Source organism: Neophocaena asiaeorientalis, unplaced genomic scaffold (assembly GCF_003031525.2).
Source record: "Neophocaena asiaeorientalis asiaeorientalis breed wild unplaced genomic scaffold, Neophocaena_asiaeorientalis_V1.1 scaffold465, whole genome shotgun sequence".
Taxonomy (NCBI): Eukaryota; Metazoa; Chordata; class Mammalia; order Artiodactyla; family Phocoenidae; genus Neophocaena; species Neophocaena asiaeorientalis.
Window position 1 is genome coordinate 491,761 of NW_020174936.1, and position 21,079 is coordinate 512,839.

At 43.0% G+C, this 21,079-nt stretch overlaps 1 protein-coding gene across 5 annotated transcripts in view; it reads left to right on the forward strand.

Annotated features, from left to right (window-relative positions):
* Window positions 1-21,079, forward strand: part of MAP2K5 (mitogen-activated protein kinase kinase 5) — a 270,206-nt gene that overhangs the window by 235,502 nt on the left and 13,625 nt on the right. For 3 of the 5 annotated variants that reach the window (XM_024761655.1, XM_024761656.1, XM_024761658.1), the window contains one exon: window positions 20,793-20,859. The exons of the other annotated variants lie outside the window; for them this stretch is intronic. In XM_024761655.1, coding sequence (XP_024617423.1) covers window positions 20,793-20,859 — 67 coding nt within the window. The remainder of the gene's footprint in view (window positions 1-20,792; window positions 20,860-21,079) is intronic. 5 annotated transcript variants of the gene reach the window in all.

A 21,079-nucleotide genomic window follows, 5' to 3' on the forward strand; every position in this document is an offset into this window, starting at 1 on the left:
ATATCATTCTTAAAGATGACATGTAAAACTCAAGTTTAGACGCTAGAGGCTATTAAAATCCCAATGTTAGAACTCATTTAGTTGTTTAGCTGTTTAATTCTCTCTGCTTGGCGTGGTTGTTCCTAAGATGGCTACAGTTTTTCTGTTCTAAGTGGAAATGTTTTAAAATTGGACCAAGAACTTGCCTTAATGCTCACATTTGGGGGAAGCCAGGGTCCACATGAACTGGTACCGTTTTCTGGCATGTAGCCCTTAAGCTACACAAAGAATTAACTCAGAAGTCTCATCATCGCCATCCACATCATCTTGGGAGATCTCAGAACCAGGTAGACAGCTGATTCAGTAGCTATTTATAGACGGTTATGTGCAAAGTCCTGTGCTAGACTCAGCAGAAGATGCAGGGTAAGCTTCACACGTACAGTGTTGCAGGGGGTAGGGCAAGTATACAAATAATTAGAATAAACTAAATACTATAAAAGAATTGCAGAGTTCTGTGGGGATCCATATGGGGAAATGGGGAAAAGCTATATGGAGAAGGTAGCATTTGGAAACAGCCTTTGGAGGATGGATTGAATTGTAATAGAGAGTTTGCAAGGGGTCATTCCAGGCAGAGGAAAGGATGGGCAAAGCGTGAGTGTGTCGAGTCCCCAAACCTTTTCTGAGCAATGTGAAACCTCTAGTGCTTGCTGGAACAGAAATTCCATTGACATTGGTCTCGTGGAGTCACAAACCCACAAAGGTAGAGCTCAAACAGGCAGTATATTCACCACCAGCTGGGCAATCTGTTAAGAAATTCCACTTCTAATAGAAGGAACCCTAGTACCCAGGTCTGAAAACTTTGACTTGACATAGAAGCAGCACACCCACCCATAAGTACCTTTTTTCTTGAGTTAATTCTTTTGAGTGGACTCTATTCAGTTATAGGGAAGTCCTTCATCCTTGGGGAAGATCTGACCTTTCTTCAATTCTTTAAGAGTTATTGCATGCATCAGGAGTCAGCTTTAAACCCAGCAAAGGAACACCAGCCATGCAGGCAGCCCAGGAGCATTTGGCATGCTGACACAGCCAGACAGATAGGAACCCCACACATACTCTTTCTGTTCCTGTGACGATGATTCCGTAATTAAAGAACCCACTTTTAAATCACTCCAATGTAAAGCACAGGAAAGACCTATATCAGTGCTGCCCCAGCTCTGTGACTGAAGACCAACAAACTTAGAAAAAAGTTTCCAGGCTGTAGAAACTCTGAGGAGGTAGCAGACGGTGTTCAGAGGCTTCAGACAACCAAGCAAACGTGTCACAGCTTATGTGGGAAAAGGGCAGCTTTTGCCAGTCAGAAAGGATTGATGGGATTGCAGCAAGAGGGGAGAGGACGATGATGCGAAGGCGGTAGGGAAAGTTTCCCAAAATGTCAATAATCAGATTGAGGGAAGCAAAAAATTAAGAATCATACCCCTGCACTCAGGGACAGAGACAGCCTGAGGTGAAGGCACAGAGATGGAGAGGTGTGTGGCTGGCTTGGCTGTGCAAATTATATGTTTACATATTTTTAAGTAAAAGGGACAGGTGAGCAACCTTACTCTATAGACCATCTGCTTGTGTAAACCACAGAGAATTCCTTCTGCCGAATTAATCTTCCTTTCGGGGTTCTTTTGTAGCGAAGGTCAGGCGGATTTAGCAGGGAAGCTTCCTTTCCCTTGTCAGCAGCTCTCCAATCCCTCCCCACTTCTGTGTCTTCATCTGCAAAATGAAGGGGATGGACCAGATCAGCAATCCTTGACCTAGGGTCTGTGACTTCATTCAGGAAGTCTGTTAGAGCCCCTGAAATTACATCCAAAATTGTATGTGCGTGTGGCGATTTGCATTTTTTTAAAGAAGAATTCGTGGCTGTCATCAGTTTTTCAAAGGGGACCGTGACCCTAAGTGATCGTTCAGCTCCCTCACTACCTTCCCACTCTGATAGTTAGAGCTCTGCAGCCAGGACAGGACAAGCCTCTCAGGAGGGAGGCATTCGTTTGGAGGGTGAAACGCTTGCTTGGGGGGAAGGGAAGGAAAGGGAAGGGCCCTCCCTGTGGGACTCGGCAGGGCTTCCCACCAGCTCTCAGGCGGCCCTTTAACCTCTCAGCCTACCCTGAACGTGGGCCTTGATACGAGCAGGGAAGGTGTGGGCCATGGGCTCCTATGCAGTTACAATTTGGATTCAGAGCGCTGTAGATCCTTCTATGCATTTAGAGTGTTTCCAGAAGCTTTCCATGTCTAAGCTCTATTTAATGGAATCTATGCATAGTAAGTAATCAGGTCAGAAGAAGCAGCATCCCGGTTTGAGATCAATCGCTGGCTAATACTTTAGCTAGGCCACTTTATTATCTCATGCTGATCCGATTGCCATTCTCCTCCTCCTTTGTCCCATGCACTTTGACTGTGGTAAAAGTACGTATCACATACATATTAAAAACATATACCCATTCTATCTGTATGCAAATGCATGAGGCACAGCTGGATATTGCAGAGGAGTTTGATTTACTAATAGTTATTATCTGTTCTAGCTGTTCAGTGGCAGAGAGAATTTCAGAGAAACAAGCTGGCGCAGAAATTGTCTTTATGCTAGAACTATACTGCTTTAGTAATTGTTTAAAAACATGGCTTTTCTCCTTAGGTTCTAATAATGCCTGTTATTTTGTGTATTTCCTTGTGCATTCCAGAGCAGGGCGTCCTAGTTTAGCATTTCCTCAGCTTTGGTTTTCTATCCAGGCGCCTGAGAAGAAACACAGAGTGCAGTTTGCAATTGAAATTTGACATTTTGCTTAGAAAGCAAGTAAATAGTGGGACTGGAAATACAAGAGAAGCAGGTGTGGGTCTTGAGGGAGGGGTGTCAGTTATAATCAAAATAGTGCTTTTAGATTTTTTTTCCTTCGTCTAAATCCCAGCAGCTGCAAACTTGAAGGCATCTCATTTCTCAGAGAACGCTTTATGTATTGAAGGTGGTATTGTTTGGGGGCTAATAACACCAAACTGCTCCAGAAAAATCTGTTTAAACATTTAATTACTTGCAAAGAGATGTTAACTTGTTTAATTCCTCTAAATTAAATTGTCACTGGTAGCTTTTCTGCTTATCCAAACCTGATTGTAATTACATTTTCAGATAGATTGGTAGGTTGTTCTCTAAGTTAATCAAGGTATGTGATAAATTGGGCATCTGCATGGTCCCTTTTAAAAATCGGAAAAACCACCACATTAGAAGTTTTCTCTGCAGCACTCAAATTCCGGTGTGACTTCTGGGTTTAGACCAAATGGCTTTGTTCACCATTGTGGGACCCAAAGCCACAAAGTGCATGGGACGATTAAGGAGATGATTTTATTCAGGCACTTGGAATGGGGAGAATGTTTATTAATGAGGAATGTCTCAAAGCAACTGGAGGGGGCCAAGGTTATGGAGGCAGGTAAACAAGGGAGTCATCCACCAGTCTTAGGAAGTCATGAGGAAGGATGGAAAGGGGTCTTATCTCTGTGTGAGCAGGATGGTCCTTTGTAGCTAACAAGAGAGTAGGGAGATTCCTCACCTGTTACTCCTTTCTGGGAGTACAGGGCTCAGATAAAGTTCAGCATTATCACCTCATTCTACTAACTGGATCAAAAATGAGTTCCGGTTTATTTTGATCCGGGGCTTACAGGTGTCCTAAGTACAAATATGAGGAAAGGCACGTTTCTGCAGCCCCCTTGCATAGTGCTCACGGACCATGTGCTTGCAATCTAAGCTTTTTAAGATACTAATGATGGTTTATACCAAGGGGGGAGGGAGGTGGGTAGGATGAATTGGGAGATTGGGATTGACATATATACACTATTAATACTATGTATAAAATAGATAACTAATGAGAACCTACTGTATAGCACAGGGAACTCTACTCAATGTTCTGTGGTGATGTAAATGGGAAGGAAATCCAAAAAAAAGGGGATAGATGTATACGTATAGCTTATTCACTTTGCTGTACAATAGAAACACAATATTGTAAAGCGACTATACTCCAATAAAAAGTTTTTTAAAATAAATAAATATCATATAAGATAAATTTTAAAAAAGGATACTAATGATGGTTTAATAAGCAATTCTGAACTTGCTGGTAGTTTAGTACCTTTAGCTAGTTTGTTGCCTCATATGGAGCATGTTTTAAAATAGACCGTTAGGGCCAGACTTACGTGTGTGTCTGGCTTCCAGTTCTTGCAGACATCAGTTTTGCTTTTGGTTATTCATTTGGAGGTGCACATCAGCTTATTGGCCAAGGCACCCCAAATTTGCAGGGGGAAACCCTGGATAGGATTGAAAAACTTCAACTAAATATTTTCTTCGAGCACAAAAGGCATCACAGAAGCCTGGGGGCCAGTTGACAACCATGTGATGATTTTATTTTTTTTTCAAGTTCTAAAGGCCATTAATATCATCTGTTTGTGTCTGCTTATAAATAGGAATCCACTAGTAAGAAGCTGATTTTAGCTTTTAATTGCACATAATTACAACGGCAGAATCACTGTCTGGATGCTTGAGATCACACTAAATCAGACAGCTTTAATTTGAATTTTTGATGACATGTTAGCACTTCAGCAAGAACAGAGAGATTATAACCCCAGAAAACAAGCTTTGTTTTTCCATAGACGTGACTGCTTAATCTCTTCACGAGACTTTAGCAGATAAATACATGTGTGTTAAGTGTGTGTGTATTTATATACATGCACATAGCAAGAGAGATACAGATAGATAAAGTCTGTCATTCCTTGATCATGGCAATCTGACAGTTTTAATTTCCCAGTTTAGGATAACTTTTTTCCTCCATCAGTCAAGTCAGATCTCTCAATACGGTGATGATTTGCCTGTTTAAGATTGCGGTTTTTTGAACTCCTGCCTGCAAGTCTTCTTTCTTGTTTTACTGGGCTGACTGTCATCTTCCCAGCATCACATTTCAAGGCACAATAAGGCTGCATAGACCACAGGAACGGTTTGGTTATCTTGGTTGCCGTAACGTGGATCAGTGGGTCTGCTTTTCAGTGTTCTGCCATATTCACGGTGGCTAAGCTGGCTCTTTAGAGTATGTTGTTACATTCCTTCTTCCTTTGATGCTACTCAACTCACGGGGAGTTTCTGTTATTTGGGTGATGGCCTCAGCCTAGGATTCTCTCCTCTCTGCTGTCCTTGAACTTCTCCATCCTCCTCCCTGCAGCCTTCCCTACTCTTCCCCTTCACAGTGCTTGCTCCCTTCTCGGAAGCCCTCCACCATTTATTGCCTCTAACTTGAAACAGCGATTAATTACATAAATTATATATTCATGGTAGATTCACAGATTGGTTCATACAGTATGGTGATTCCTAACTCGGACAACTCATCAGAACCATCTGAGTGGGTTTTAAAAAAAAAAATGCCTGGATCTCAACCCAGATCAAAGAATCTCTGACATTTGGGCCAGGGAGCAGGTACCGGGGTTTTTTGTTGTTTTTAAAAGCTCTCCAGGTGAAACTCACTGGTTTGATACCTTTTTTCTCCAACTAGATTGTAAGTGCCTTGAAGGAGAAACATGATCTTTAATTCAGTTCCTAGCTTGGTCCTATGCTGCTGTCATTCAGGCGAGTTCTCTGTTCTGATTAAAAGAAGAGAAACCGCTATTGATGATTATTCTTTGCATGTGCCATTTGTGTTCTAATCCATTTCAGTAAAGCACTGTACTAGACATAAAGACAAACAAGACATGTCCCTTGTTCTGCAGGAACTCAGAGTAAAGTTGAGGAAACTCACCCAAGAACAAGCCATCCCTGGACTCTGTGATATTCAGTGTAAGTTAGGATGGCCATATTAGAACTACATGGTCTGATCAGAGGTTTCTGTTTGACTTCCTGCTATGAGAGGTCATGTGGGTAAAATCATTTGGCGCCAAAATAATGGAATATCTAGGATGTTGCAGTGTTTGCAGGGATACCATTCAAAGCTTTTAACAACCAGTATAGCCAGACCCATCAGAACAGGCACTAGGGTTTGGCTGTACACCCTGGAAGTACGGGAAGATCAAGAAAGTGTAAAACAGGCCTTGCTCAGTGGCACCTGTGATCTTTGGCGTGTGTTCTGACCACTTGGGAATTCACCTTTGACAATTAAATCCAAATCAAGAGGTCATTAGAGAGTCAAGACTTAGAGGAGACCACCTGGCCAGCACCATCTTTGCCGGGTTAGATTGATGGCAGGGGACCCCAAGGTCTTTATCAGCATATCAGATGTGGGCCACCCCGCGCCCCCCAGCTCTTGGGGATAATGGATTAGGTTGAAAAATCTGGAGACAGCCACTTGTGGGGGAAATACAAAAGGATCTTGAAGCCCAGTCTCTGTGATTTGGGAATCGCCATTGAAAGCGGCCAACTTGTTTTCCTGTGAGTACACTCCAATAAATAGATGCAATTCATATCAATAATTAATGAGTCTAACCAGGAATTTCAAGGGCTGGAAAAATATTAGAAGCCTCCTATTTACAGTTGTAACCAGCTGGATTTGTTTAATGGGTTGTTTGCTTTTTAATTTGTAGCAGTTTCGAGAGAGACCTTTGGGGACCGCGAGCCTTGTGGTTTCAGTGAGGCCTTTAGTAGATACACAGCTATTTGGGGGCCAAATCTGCCTGCAGATAACTTGAGGTTCACTTGGCCGTTTAGAGACTGCAGAAAGGCAGTGGAGACATTTGGGCCTTCTGTCCTCTATTCGATTTTCAAGATTAGAATTAAACATTAGGCCGTGGTCTACCGAGAGACATTTGCCGGAGTGTGGACTAGTTTCTTCCCAGTATCCTGGTTTACTATTTCTCTGTTTTCTTAATATAAATGGTCACTGATTCTGAAGTAGGAGACTAGGTACCGTTCATTTATTCGTGCAAAGATTCCCTTGATACAAATAAAAATGGAATTTTCAAATGTAACCCGATTAACTCTTAATTGTATACCAATAGCCTGTGTGTGTCTCAGCTCCCTCAGAAGGCTTCTGAATGGCCTGCATCTCTTTTTAAACTTGGGGGGAGGATTCAATTAATAGCAGGACTTTCTAATTGTGGGATTGTTGTGGAGTTGACAAAAATTTGTATAAATAGGGTACATTTTTCCACTGAAGAGGGCTGTGCTGAGACATTTTTAATTGGATTTTCATGGTGATTGACAGCTTTTGATTATGACAGTAACTTTATTTGGCTGGACTGCTTTAGCCTCTTGTTCAGATTTTTCCATCAAAGCCCTTTTTTATCCTCTGAATCCCCGGTGGAGCAGCAGTCATTGTGGAAGAGCCTTTTAGCACCTTTGTTGTAGCCATCCCTGGTGATGATTGGGCCCAGCTGGTAGTAGATAAGAAAATGTTCCTTTCACAAAGAGGCTGTGTCTCCCGCCTCTGCGGTTTCAATAATTTTAAGAGCCCCCCAAACCTGTTGAGGATTAGAAGTAGCTTTAGATGTGAAATGAGTGTTAAGTATTAGTAATCGGGAGATTAGGGCCCCAGGGACAATGAGAGATAAACAACTGCAATTAAGGCAAATCTGCCGATGTAAACAAAATTTAGCAGAAACAGATGCCCTAACCATTTTAGGGGATTGATTTGAGGGCACCAAGGAATCGATTTTTGTCTTGTTTACACTTTCAAACCCCGGTGATATACTGGAAGGCTAAATATTTCATACAGCCTGATTTTAGTTAATTTTTTTTTCAGCGCCTCACAGTAGGTGCCTCTCTTCTCGCAGTGACCAGGCCTGAGTTTATTCAGCATTCACAGGGAGCAGCTAATTGTCTATGAAGGGCCCCCATGTTTAAATGGGCTTGACAGGAATTTAAATTTTGTTTCAATCAACCCCTGTGCTCACAGCCTGCTCCAGTTTCTAATTTTTAAATTAAACATGATTTTTTTTTTTTTTTTTTTTTTTTAAGCCACAGGCTTGCCTCTGCAATACTCTCGCTCTAACTCTGGGGAAAGCAAATCGGCAACCCTGGAATACTGGCTTTTGCAGGGCCTGAGGCACCAGCTCCAGGGCTGGAAAATTCTTTCTCCAAAACGAGCTTTTCCTTCCCCTGTCTGGGAGGTCAGCAGAGCTTTGGCTGGGCAGCTCAGCTTCCTGCCTTCAGAAATGGCCCCCTTTCCAGCTCTCCCGTGCAGGCAGCAGTGCGCATCATCTGGAAAGTGGGTTAAGTACCAAAGGAAGGCGTAAGGCTAGCTTTTGGGGGGCTGGCTGAATTGTAACCCATTGCACGTCTAGTGCAGATTTGTATTTCAGCAGCCTTTTCTGCCCTTGTGCGACAGGGAGACAGTGTCCGACCCGTGCGTCTCAGTACACACTCACCGTTTTTCTTTGCTGAGTATCTGCTCTGGGTAGAGCATCCAGCCTGATGCCGAGGAAGCAGTCAGCCCTGAGTCCTGCCCTCAACCAGCTTACAGTCTAGCAAGGAAGATGAGGATATGAACAGCCAAGCACAGGATAGATTGTTAGACTCGCCAAAGGCCCGCCCCCACCTGCTCCTGCCCGCCTTCAGCGGCCCCTCCACCTCATGGCACTCCTGTACACGCAGCCTGCACTCTTAACAGTTCCCTAATGCGTGAGCCTCACATGGTCACGTCTTTGCTTGTGCTGTTTCTTCGGCAAGAATGCCCTTTCCTCACGTCCACGTGGTGAACTCCTACTCAGCCTCCAAGACTCAACGGGCACAGCCTCTGTGAAGCTTTCTCTGGCCTGCTTCAGTAAGGTTGCTGGCTTCCTGTTGTATGTCACCCTTCTTTCTGGCAAGTACCTGTATCAGTGCACTTTTCACACTTTGTGGTGGTAACTTAACAGCCCATAAACGAGAAGAAGAGATCATGTCTTCTTTATTTTGTATCCTCAGCATCTAGCCCAATCCCTAGCCCCAGGTTGAATGCTCAATAAATAGTTACGAATTGAAATGATATGAATTTAACAGGTACAGTGAGTTCTGGGGAAGGCAAGATTTCTTCCAGCCACGGGTATCTGGGGAGGCTTTGTGAATGGGGTGACAAATGAGCCAGACCTTGCAGGACATTGGGGTATTTATGTGAGTGTATTACTTTCTGCACACATGTGAAACACAGCTTAGATCCAATATCCGTACTGGTCAGAATCCGTACTACACCTTATTTCCTCTGAAATTACTTGAAAGAAATTGGAGCAAAAATTGCGTACAACTTGGGGCTGCAGATAAATTCAGAAAGGCTTCTAATTTTTTTTTTTTTTTTTTCGGTACGCGGGCCTCTCACTGTTGTGGCCTCTCCCGTCGCGGAGCACAGGCTCCGGACGCGCAGGCTCAGCGGCCATGGCTCACGGGCCCAGCCGCTCCGCGGCATGTGGGGTCTTCCCGGACCAGGGCACGAACCCGTGTCCCCTGCCTTGGCAGGCGGATTCTCAACCCCCGCGCCACCAGGGAAGCCCAAGGCTTCTAATTTTTAACCTTAAAGAAAGAAAAGATTTATTTTAGAGAGAGAAATTAAGCTAAACAGATAACATTTTTAAAAACATGCGTTTACAGAGTTCTTTCATATACGCTATCTCATCTGACCTTCACATAAACACTGTAAAGATTATTCTTATTCCCATTTTACTGATGCATTAAACTGGGGCTCAGAGAGGTTAATTGACTTGCCTAGAGTGACACAGCCAGGAAAAATATCTATTGATGCATAGTGGACAGGGGGTTGTTACTGTGGTTGTGGGAACTTCAGCTAAGTCAGGCCATTTCTAGAAATCCAAAACAAAACTAATACAAACGCCCCACAAAGAAATGTGTAGAATTTCAGCAGTTTGTGCTTGTGAGACCAAAAATGCCCTTCTAGAATGCTTATTCAACTCAGTCCTTGTAATCCCCTCCACCTTGGCCTCGCCCGGAATCTGCAGGGCTGTGGTCGAATCAGAGAGCTTGTATCTGGACACAGCGGCCAGGGCCTGGCTGAGGCCTGAACTTCAGTGCAAACAAACCAAATAGGAAGAGAGAAAGTAATCACCAGCAGTTTGCACCTGTCTGTTAGTTGGTAATCTGAAGGGAAGCTGTGAAAACTTGTGAGCTATTACTGCTTTTTGGTTTTGTCAACCTGCAGCAAAAACTGAAGGTGTAGTACGTTCTGCAGTTTATCTGGCCACAAAACCTTCTCTCGTTTTTAGTTCTACCATCGTGATTATAGGGGTGAGTGGCTTCTAAGAGATATTACTCTCTGAGTTTGGGAGAGATTTCTTTTAACTCAGAACACCTTACTGAGCACATTCTATATGCAGAATATATTGCTAGGTGCTTTAGTTCAGTGCTACTCAAATATGGACAGTGGGGGCTTCCCTGGTGGCTCAGTGGTCAAGAATCCGCCTGCCAATGCAGGGGACACGGGTTCGAGCCCTGGTCCAGGAAGATCCCACATGCCGCGGAGCAGCTAAGCCCATGCGCCACAACTACTGAGCCCACATGCCACAACTACTGAAGCCCATGCGCCTAGAGCCCATGCTCCACAAGAGAAGCCACCGCAATGAGAAGCCTGTGCACCACAAGGAAGAGCAGCCCCCGCTCGCCACAACTAGAGAAAGCCCACGTGCAGCAACGAAGACCAAAAATAAATAATAAATTTTTTAAAAAAAGGTAACTGTACTTAAAAAATATATATATGGACAGTATGCTAGTGTTAGTATCTGAACTGTTTCTTGAACACACGATGTGGAGTTTGTACCAGAATACAAATCAAGCGTGTCTCAAAGTCTTCTGTTTAACTCACCTGACATTTTTTTGTCACAAAACTTCCTCAGTGAGGAAGCTGTGTGCTGATTTACTTTGTGGCATAGCTCCTTATCTTCTGGCAAACTAGTAGCAAAGGGCTCCCAGACCATTACTTGAGTTGCACAGCTGTAAGGAATACAGAGGCTGATGAAACACTAATGTTGCCCTCCAGGAGCTTACAGTGTGGTGAGAAAACCATTGCATCCTCTGCAGCTGGCACAATACATGGCACAAAGTGGCTGTGCAATGATCTCTGTTGAATAGATGATCAAAAAGAACTAAATAAAAGGCAATCTTCAGAATGGGGAAAAAAATTATAAACTACATATCTGTTAAGGGGTTAATATCCAAAACATACAAAGAACTCATACAACTCAATAGCAAGAAAAACAAACCAGTTTAAAAATTGGCAAAGGACCTGAAAATGCAGGGGACACGGGTTCGAGCCCTGGTCCAGGAAGATCCCACATGCCGCGGAGCAGCTAAGCCCATGCGCCACAACTACTGAGCCCACATGCCACAACTACTGAAGCCCATGCGCCTAGAGCCCATGCTCCACAAGAGAAGCCACCGCAATGAGAAGCCTGTGCACCACAAGGAAGAGCAGCCCCCGCTCGCCACAACTAGAGAAAGCCCACGTGCAGCAACGAAGACCAAAAATAAATAATAAATTTTTTAAAAAAAGGTAACTGTACTTAAAAAATATATATATGGACAGTATGCTAGTGTTAGTATCTGAACTGTTTCTTGAACACACGATGTGGAGTTTGTACCAGAATACAAATCAAGCGTGTCTCAAAGTCTTCTGTTTAACTCACCTGACATTTTTTTGTCACAAAACTTCCTCAGTGAGGAAGCTGTGTGCTGATTTACTTTGTGGCATAGCTCCTTATCTTCTGGCAAACTAGTAGCAAAGGGCTCCCAGACCATTACTTGAGTTGCACAGCTGTAAGGAATACAGAGGCTGATGAAACACTAATGTTGCCCTCCAGGAGCTTACAGTGTGGTGAGAAAACCATTGCATCCTCTGCAGCTGGCACAATACATGGCACAAAGTGGCTGTGCAATGATCTCTGTTGAATAGATGATCAAAAAGAACTAAATAAAAGGCAATCTTCAGAATGGGGAAAAAAATTATAAACTACATATCTGTTAAGGGGTTAATATCCAAAACATACAAAGAACTCATACAACTCAATAGCAAGAAAAACAAACCAGTTTAAAAATTGGCAAAGGACCTGAATAGATGCTTTTCCAAAGAAGATATACGAATGATCAACAGGTACATCACTAATTATAAGGGAAATGTAAATCAAAACCACAATGACATATCACCGTATGCCTGTTACATGGCTGTCATCAAAAAGACAAGAGATAACAAGTGTTGGTGAGGGTGTGGAGAAAAGGGAACCCTTGTGCGCTATTGGTAGGATTGTGAACTGGTAAGGCCGCTATGGAAAACAGTATGGAGGTTCCTCAAAAAATTGAAAATAGGACTACCATATGATCCAGGATTTCCGTTTCTGGGACTATATCTGAAGGAAACAAAAACACTATATCAAAGAGATATCTGTACCCCCATGTTCATAGCAGCATTGCTTACAATAGCCAACACATGGAAACAACCTAAGCGTCCATCAACAGATGAATAAATATAAAGAAGTTGTGAGATCGATAGATAATGCACAATGGAATATTATCCAGCCATAAAAAAGGAAATTCTGCCATCAGCGACAACATGGATGAACCTTGAGGGCATTATGGTGAGTGAAATAAGTCAGAGAAAGACAAATGCTGTATTATCTCACTTATATGTGGAATCTTTTTAAAAATTTCATAGAAAAAAGATTTGTGGTTACTAGAGGTATAGGGAAGGTGGAATTGGATAAAGGTAGTCAAAAGGTAGAAACTTCCAGTTATAAGATAAATAAGTACTAGGGATGTAATGCACAGCACAATGACTGTAGTTAACACTGCTATATGATATATTTGAAAGTTGAGAGTAAATCCTGAGTTCTCATCACAAGGAAGAAAAAACATTCTTTTGTATGTGTGTGAGATGATGGATGTTAACTAAACTTATTATGGTCATCTTGTCACAATATATGTAAAGTCAAACCATGGTGTACACGTAAAACTTACACAGTGCTGTATGTCAGTTATATCTCAATAAGACTAGAGGGGAAGAAAGAACTAAATGCTATAGATGCCAAACTGATGAGCGCCTTCAGAGACGTGTGAACAAAGTAGCCAGGTCACACAGAATAGGGAGCCAGACAGTGATCAGGGTCCATCAGGAAGGCAGACGGGAGACTAAGGCTGGGAAGACAGCCTGCAAGTGTCCAGGCCAGCACAGGCATTAGAGGAATCAGAAGAGGGAAAGCACAGGCGTGGGGTCATGACCCCGCTCATTTCTGTAAATTGTAGGACTGGAAAGGTGTGTGGCTGACAACTGTCAGGACGTACTCTGTCCTCTGAATGTGAAATCTGGAGAGGCTGAAGATGGGCTCTAGATCTTGAAAGTGAGTCTGTCGTGAACAAGAGACAAGAAGCGACATGGTGAATTGGAAAGAACATTGATCTGCGTTATCAGAAGATAAACTTTCAACTACAGCCTCTGCGTCTTCTGGGTAATCAACAGTTACTTTTTCATTAAAAAAAAAAAAACTTATTTATTTTGGCCATGCCGTGCGGCTTGCGGGATCTTAATTCCCTGACCAGGGATCGAACCCGTGCCCCCTGCAGTGGAAGCTCGGAGTCCTATCCACTGGACCGCCAGGGAATTCCAAGAGCCTCAGCTTCTTCATCTATAAAATGGGGGTAGTGATACCAATCTTGAAGGGTGGGGGTTTTTTCCTACTAAAATAGAGTTTGTGAAAGTGTTTGTAAACTGTAAAGTGCTAGACATATGTGGAGGCACCAAATCAGCCTCTTTGGGTCATGACTTGTCTCATGTAACGTTCCTGGGCATGTCTGACCAGTAGCTTCTTGAAAGGCAAATATGCTTAGTGGAGCTTAATGCAACTTAAAACAAATATACATACGTTGGGCGTTTGTAGCTAGTGTCTAATGAATTGGTAATTTTTTAAGGATAGACAGACCTCTGTGAGTTACTCTTCCCCAGGCATTAGGAAGTCTTAACTTTTCATGTCAGTCCTCTAGTCAGTATTATGAACATCTTGTTGGAGGGAATTATTATGAGACAGTCAGTTGATAACAATTTGCTGTCTGCATCTTTGAGGTACTGTGATGGGTTCAAAAGGAATTTAAGAACCATCCAGATCTTCAAGGAGCAGACTGGACACACCCATAGGAGACATTTAGAGAAGGCAGGGTGAACTGTGTGCTGCTGACTTGCACAGTGTGGGGACCCAGGACAGGGTGGCCGAGGGTGGTCAGAGGACGCATCTCAGCTCCAGCCAGAGCTGTAAGGATTTGTCTGAATATGGAAATTAGAAAGTGGTGGCTCAGCAGCGAGCCAGCTCTGGAAGGGCTTTGCACACCGGTGAGGAGTGTGGCTGCAGGAAGCTGCCATTTGTTCTTAAGCAGGGCAGTGGCCCAGCCATAACAGGCAAAGAAGCCACACAGGACTGATCTCTGCTTGCTCCACGTGGACCAGAATCTGTGGCTGGAACTGATTTATAAATAGGGATGTCCTAACCCCCTGGCTCTTTCTGAAATTCCATGAAGGTCTCCAGCCAAAAGAATAGGAAGCCAAGTTCAGAGCCTGTAGCTTCTTGGCAGCATGTCATTTGTCTCTCTCTCTGCATCTTCTTTTCAGTGTCCTTTCTGTCACTATCAGGGAAAATCATTAGTATGCTAATCTAGCTAGCCGTCATTTTAACACTGACCTTTGCTAACCTGCCTTTGCAATTTCAGGAACTACGTTTGACTTCTCTAAAAGTAACCTTAAATTGTAGTCTTGTAAGAATTCCAGAGCTGTATCCTTCACTCCTTCTTCTAATGAGGTTATGACCAAATGCTCATTATAATTGCTTTAGACTCCTTTTAATTTTCAAGCTTATTAATCATAAGAAGAGTTATTTAAAATTGCATAAATTAATCTTAGATTAAAAGCCCATCAAAGCCTCGAAACAATTAAGAATAAGTAGGATTTCCCTGGGGCAGCAAGTTTTATTTTAATATTGTAGTCAGGTGGATATCAGAACCTTGAAGTATGGTAGTGATTAATGTATGCAAAATTTAAATGAGATTTTTTAAATGGCAAATCTATATCACATATTGACCTAACTGTAGGCTCTAACTGCATTGTCTGCCATATATTTAAACTGTTTACTAATCAACATTTTAATTACAGCATGTGCTGGCACACCCTAGGACAAATAAAATCTAGCATTTTAAAATTTTGCTGCAAAGTCTGTTACCCAGAAATTACAAGACTCTTTTATTGGGAAGAATGGAGGAATAAGAAAACAGAGCAAACTTGCTGCAGCAACGTTGAAACTTGGCACAGATAGTCCTAAGGTGTGCAGCTGCCCCATCCTTCCTGGCCCCCACTCTCACCTTGTGATTCTGCTGGTCTGAGACAGCTACCTCTTCATGGAGCAGCATCTGGGTTTCCTTTGAAATTGATTCGTGCTTAATTAGGGGAATACTTCCCTTCATGTGTTTGAACCCTGGTTGCCAAGCACTGTTTACTTGAACAGTGTATGTAGCCTGGGCTCCCTAGGCTCCATCCCCTTTTGTGATGTGGAGACTAGATATTTCCAGAAATTTGATTCAACTGCAGTCGGAGCCAGCGGCCTTTTGTCTTGCCTACCTCCTCGATCTCTGCTGGGGTTGGCGAGCTGTCTCCAGGAAGGTGGTCCTGGGCTGCGTCAGTCTGGAAAGATTTTTCTCTATTTTACAAATACTCTGTTTCCTTATATAAAGTAGATGGGTAAGAGGGTCGCCTTGAATAAATTATTTCACCCCTCGCAACTTCAGTTCCCACTTCATGGAAAGGGGATAACAGTGACCAACTTACAGTTTCTGTTTTTGTGAAAATCCAGACAAGATAAAGCACACAAAGCACTTAGCATAGAAGTTAGGAAATATGAAGTTCCCCAGAACGTTTGCTCCTGCTCTCATCATTGACTTTCTAAAACTAGTGTTAAAATTATGTTTAAAAATTCAAATAGGGCTTCCCTGGTGGCGCAGTGGTTGAGAGTCCGCCTGCCGATGCAGGGGACACGGGTTCGTGCCCCGGTCTGGGAAGATCCCACATGCCGCGGAGCAGCTGGGCCCGTGAGCCATGGCCGCTGAGCCTGCGCGCCCGGAGCCTGTGTGTCTGGAGCATACTGCAAAAAAAAAAAAAAAAAAAAAAATTCAAATAGTACAGAAGGATATACAATAAGCTCCCAGCCCCACTCTCTAGAGTTAAGCACTGTTAACAGTAACTTGTGTCCTTCTAGAATTTTTAATTTTATTGTTCTGTACCTTACTTTCTCTCTTTAAGATCTTTCCATATCACATGACGTCTGTCTTGTTCTTTTTAATACTGCATGGTGTTCCATTATATAGATGGTCCATATTTATTTAACCAGGACCCTGCCATAGAACATTTTGGCCATTTCCAGATGTGTTTGTTGGCCATTTGTATTTTTTTCACATACTTTGACCATTTTTCTTTTGGATAGGTTGTCTCTTCCTTCATCTTTTTGAACCTTGATTTCCCCATCTAGAGAGTGAGGCAGGTAGGCGCACAGTCTCCAAGACCCTGTTTACCTCTATAGGCTACAGTCCAGGCCTGGATGTCTTGCAGGCAGCTTTTGCGCTGCTACCAGAGGTGCCGGTCTGCTCGTGACCTTGCTGAGCCGCTGTTGAGCTGCAGGGCCAGTAGCTGCGGGTGGACTGCAAGAGGCTCGTTTTCTTCTCTTGTTCAGTTGTGTGTCTTCCTCTCTTAAAAAAGCAGGCTTGGAAATTACAGGGCAGAGCTGGGATTGAACTTCCATTAAAGCTGCCTGTAGACATCAGGAATATTTATTTTCTCTATTTGTTTTAAGCCTGGGAAGACTGTGTGGTTTTCTCAACACTGTCCTGATGGAGCCCTGACCAGCAAGCGTGCAATGCCCCTAGCCCTAATGTGCCATTAATGATAGGTTAATGTACAGTATAATGTTTGGGGGCTACGGGTTCATTACACTTCTGAGTGTGAGGTCTTTCCACAGAGCGCCCAAGGTCCCATTGCATTATATCATGCAATAAAAATACCCTTTTCATATCACACACTAATAAACTGTATTTGAAATGCTGTCTGAGGGCACTGCTGTCTTGTCTATAGGCTGTGCACGAGTGCAACAGTTGGGTTTCCTTTTTTCTATTTTGTGTTTTAGTTACACGGAATTCTGAACTCAGGGAAGTCTGCTCATTCCTGTTTTAAATGGAGGAGTGAGTTAGGTCTTTAGGCCTGAGGCTCAGGGGAGGGGCCGCTCAGTGAGTGGTGAGAGTCTTTAATACATGGAGAGCAAGACCCCTCATTCTCCTCTGCCCGTCCACCCATACTGTGTGCAGCTATCAGGGGAGCTGGTCTAGTGTCTTCCAGATTTAGCATTGAACACGTTAGGTATTACGAAAATTTCCTTAGAAAAGAAGTATGATAAGAACTGCCAAGTCTAAGCCACTGATAGTCATGACTTTAGGGCTGCTTCCAGGATAGCCTATGTGCTGGGAATTTCATACACACAGGCTTCCTGTGCAGTTGGTCCTGTTCTCTTTGTTTTACAGAGCACAGAGTTCCCAGAGCGAGGGAGGAAAGAGCTTCACTGTAGAGAATGAAATCCACAGGCTCCTAGGAACCACAGGTGAATTACCTGCCTGTGGTTATTCATACCATCCTGTGAGTTGATTTAATCAGATGGTTTTCTTCTCAACAGTTAGCTGGCGGCAGAGGTAATTTTGAAGCTTGGAACACTTTGGAAAAGGAGACTCTTCTACATCAGAAAGGAAAAAGGCTTTCGAATTTAGGGATGAGGCAAAGACTGGGGGGTCACAGGACCTTAAAAGACCTATTTTATACTTTGATCCAGGGCAGACTATGGCATTTGTGCTTTGTTGGGGGGTGGGGGGTTGTTTCTGCCAGTTGTAGAGTGTGGGGAAAGAGTGACACATGAGGTCCAAGAACCCGGGTTCAAGCCCAGTGTTGAGATTTCAGCCTGAAGCGCAGTCCTTAGCACCTAGGGGCATCAATGTCTTTGCTTGTAAAATAGGCTCACATCTACTTCTGACAGGGCTGGGGAATCATATGAAATGCTGTAAATGAAAACACCTAATTAGTATCTGGCACGGTTAGGTGCTCACAACTGTTGGCTATTATATTGCTGTTATTATATGTAATAATATAACAAAACATAACATATTAACAAACAAAACAAAAACATATTGTAACAAAAGGCACAGGCTTTAGAGCTGATGTCCAGTTCAGATCCCAACTCTACCTTAGCCAAATCACTTCTCTGAACCTAGTTTTCAAATCCACAAATAGGTAGTGACAGTAATGCCATCCTGATACTTCGTGGGATTACTGTGACACTTGAATTAGATGATGAGGTTGAAAGCACTTTGTGGAATGAAAAGCTCTACTCAGCTGCTGGTAAATACATATATGTATTTTTCTCTCCAAATCAATGTATTCAAACTGAATAAATATCCTTAGAGCAAAGCCACTAAGGGCAGCTACTAGAAGGATTCACTGATCTGTCCGCCTCCCCACCAGGGAGGTTGTCGCAGCCAAATTGTAGGCCACAGCAGTTCTTCTACCCAGTGTCTTCATAACAGCAGAGAAGCGGGGTGGACCCAGGACAGAGTCTGTGCTCCCCTGAGTTGGTGCAGGGAGAACCGGTACCTGCTGAGAACAGTGGTTGAAAGATCAAGGGACCATGTTGAAGGGCTGAGTTGGTCTGGAGAGCCAACGAGATGACAGAAAGAAAAAATCAAGTTGCTGAGACTGTCCTGCAGAAGACTGGACCTTTGGCTCTAGGCAACGTCCGCTTAATTGTTAGGAGAAGCATATTTAAGTTTCAAGGATGATTAGTTTTTCTTTTAAGGGTGATAGGGCCGGACTAAACCTTTTGTTTAGATGTGGGACTTTAGAACACTTACATAAACCTCTCAGGGGTTAAATCTGTCTTTAGGGCTACCAGGACTTGAAAAATGTTACCTTGTATCAAGAGAACCAGAAGTGACAAGTTCATTTTAAAAGCCTGGTTTGTCATTGTTTATCTAATTTTCAGAGTTGACACAGAAAATTAGACCAGCTGACACTCACTCTCTGACCGTCCCCTGGCTCGTTTCCCTGGTCCTTTCCTCCCTGACCTTTGCAAGTACAAAATGCTCCAAACCCCAAAATATAAAACTTACCACCGAGTTTCCAAGTTGCCCTGTAGTCATTCCAAGATTCTGTCATAGGATGTCATCCCTAATGTGATTATAAAAACAAGATGAGGTTATAAATCTGCTCTGTGAGGTATTTCTTTTCTCCTTCTGCTTTGACCATAAATCTTAGAAGTAATCAAACTCTCTCCAAAGGAAGCCAAGATAAACTTGGGCCTAAGTGGCCCCATATGTCTTTACTGAGTTCAGAGGCTCTGAAGGCTTGTCTGCCAGGTGACATCGCACGGTGCTGCTGAAAGGCGGCCAGACGGAGTGTGAGCTTTCCCCTGTTTAATATTGACCTTCCAAAACTCAAAGAGCAGCAAGTCTTCTATTCACCACCTTCAGTAAATGAGCTACTTCCAAGGAAGGATATTATTCAGATAACTGAGACTTATTCCTTATAAAACCAAAACTTTTAAAAAAGATTATAGGCAAGAGGTTTTAAATGTATTATATACACTTCCCTATCCTTTTAAACGGATTACATGCATCAGGGTCTGGCTTTTTAGAAAATGTTCTTTAGACCATCATCATGAACAGTCTGTTTGCTGCGTTCTGCTGTCCTAGTGTCTCCTGATGTTAACACGTGGAGGGCCACTTGTCCCTGCACTGGTTGACCCCAAGCTGGTTCTTTGGTTTTGTTCTTGTTTTGCAGTGTTGCTAATAGATGTCACTTAGTACTCCTGCCCTTGTTCCCCTTTCTAACAGCCCTCCCCTCTTCCTCTTCTATTTTGTGCTTTAGATTGGGAAACCAGATAGTAAGTGTGTAAGCACTAGTCTAAACTACAAAAAAATGGAGTTGAATAAAGGCTTGAGGGACTAGCTAAAAGTAAAGTGTTCGAGTTTACTGTAACTTTCAGATTCTTAGTCTTAAGTAAGGGAGTCAAATTTACAGTGGCCTGTCGGTATGTAAAGTGCCTCTACATTTGAAAACAGACCGTTTCACTAAATAGGAAATATACTGCTTGATAACATTGCATGCAGATGCCCAAGTTTGAAACAATATGACCACTTTGCTCTTGAATCAATGATTAGCGTAAAATTATTTTGAATTATTATTTGTTGAGGTTGTTTGTACTTTTCTGAGGGGACCAAATAAGGCATGAATGTGCCAGGGGGAGTCTTTTGACTCTGAAAACCAGGTTTAGAGCCAGACACACAGAAGCCTCTCAGTCCATCCGTACTGGATTTGATTGACTTGAGGTCTCTGTGTAAACGGGAGCATAACTACCAGAAGAAGCAAGTTTGTACCTAAATAACTTTGTCCTTCTTAACGGTGAAAACAGACTTGGTTTCATACAGCTCTGCGGGGAAGGCCATCGCCAGCTTATCTGTAGCCAGATGAAGTGCACCCCCTTTCTCGTTCCTTCTGCACACGGCCAGTGACACTGCCTCAGAAGACACAGGCCACACCGTTCGCTGCCACAGAAAACGCATTTCAGCTTTCCGTACATTTAATTTTCTTCAACATTACCTTGCCAACCACAGTAAATCAATAACAGAGTAGTTAAGTACCACAGGTTCTTTGTGTTTTGTTTTAGAAAATATTACTCAAGGCTAAAAGTGGGTTCTATTGATGATTTTTATTTGCTGCTGGGACACAAAATGATCAGAATTTTCAAATGGTTCGCTTCCTGTTTGTGGATTTCCTTAGGAAAAAAAAAGGAGGGGACAGATTCAAATGGAAATGATGGCTGATAGCAGAAACTCTGGAGTAACTGGTAACTTTCAATCCTGTATTTTATAGACTAGGCCTGGTAGCTTTGACCTTTGTTATGCTTTTATTTCAAATTTTCCAAAAGGGCTGCCCGAGCCCACCCCTTTGGCTCCCTCACACTCACCCCACCAGTAAGTAACCCTGTCTACTAAATAGAGTGAGGCTCAGAAAACGGGAGCATCACAGCTGGAAACAGTAAAAAAAAAAAAAAAAAAAAAAAAAAA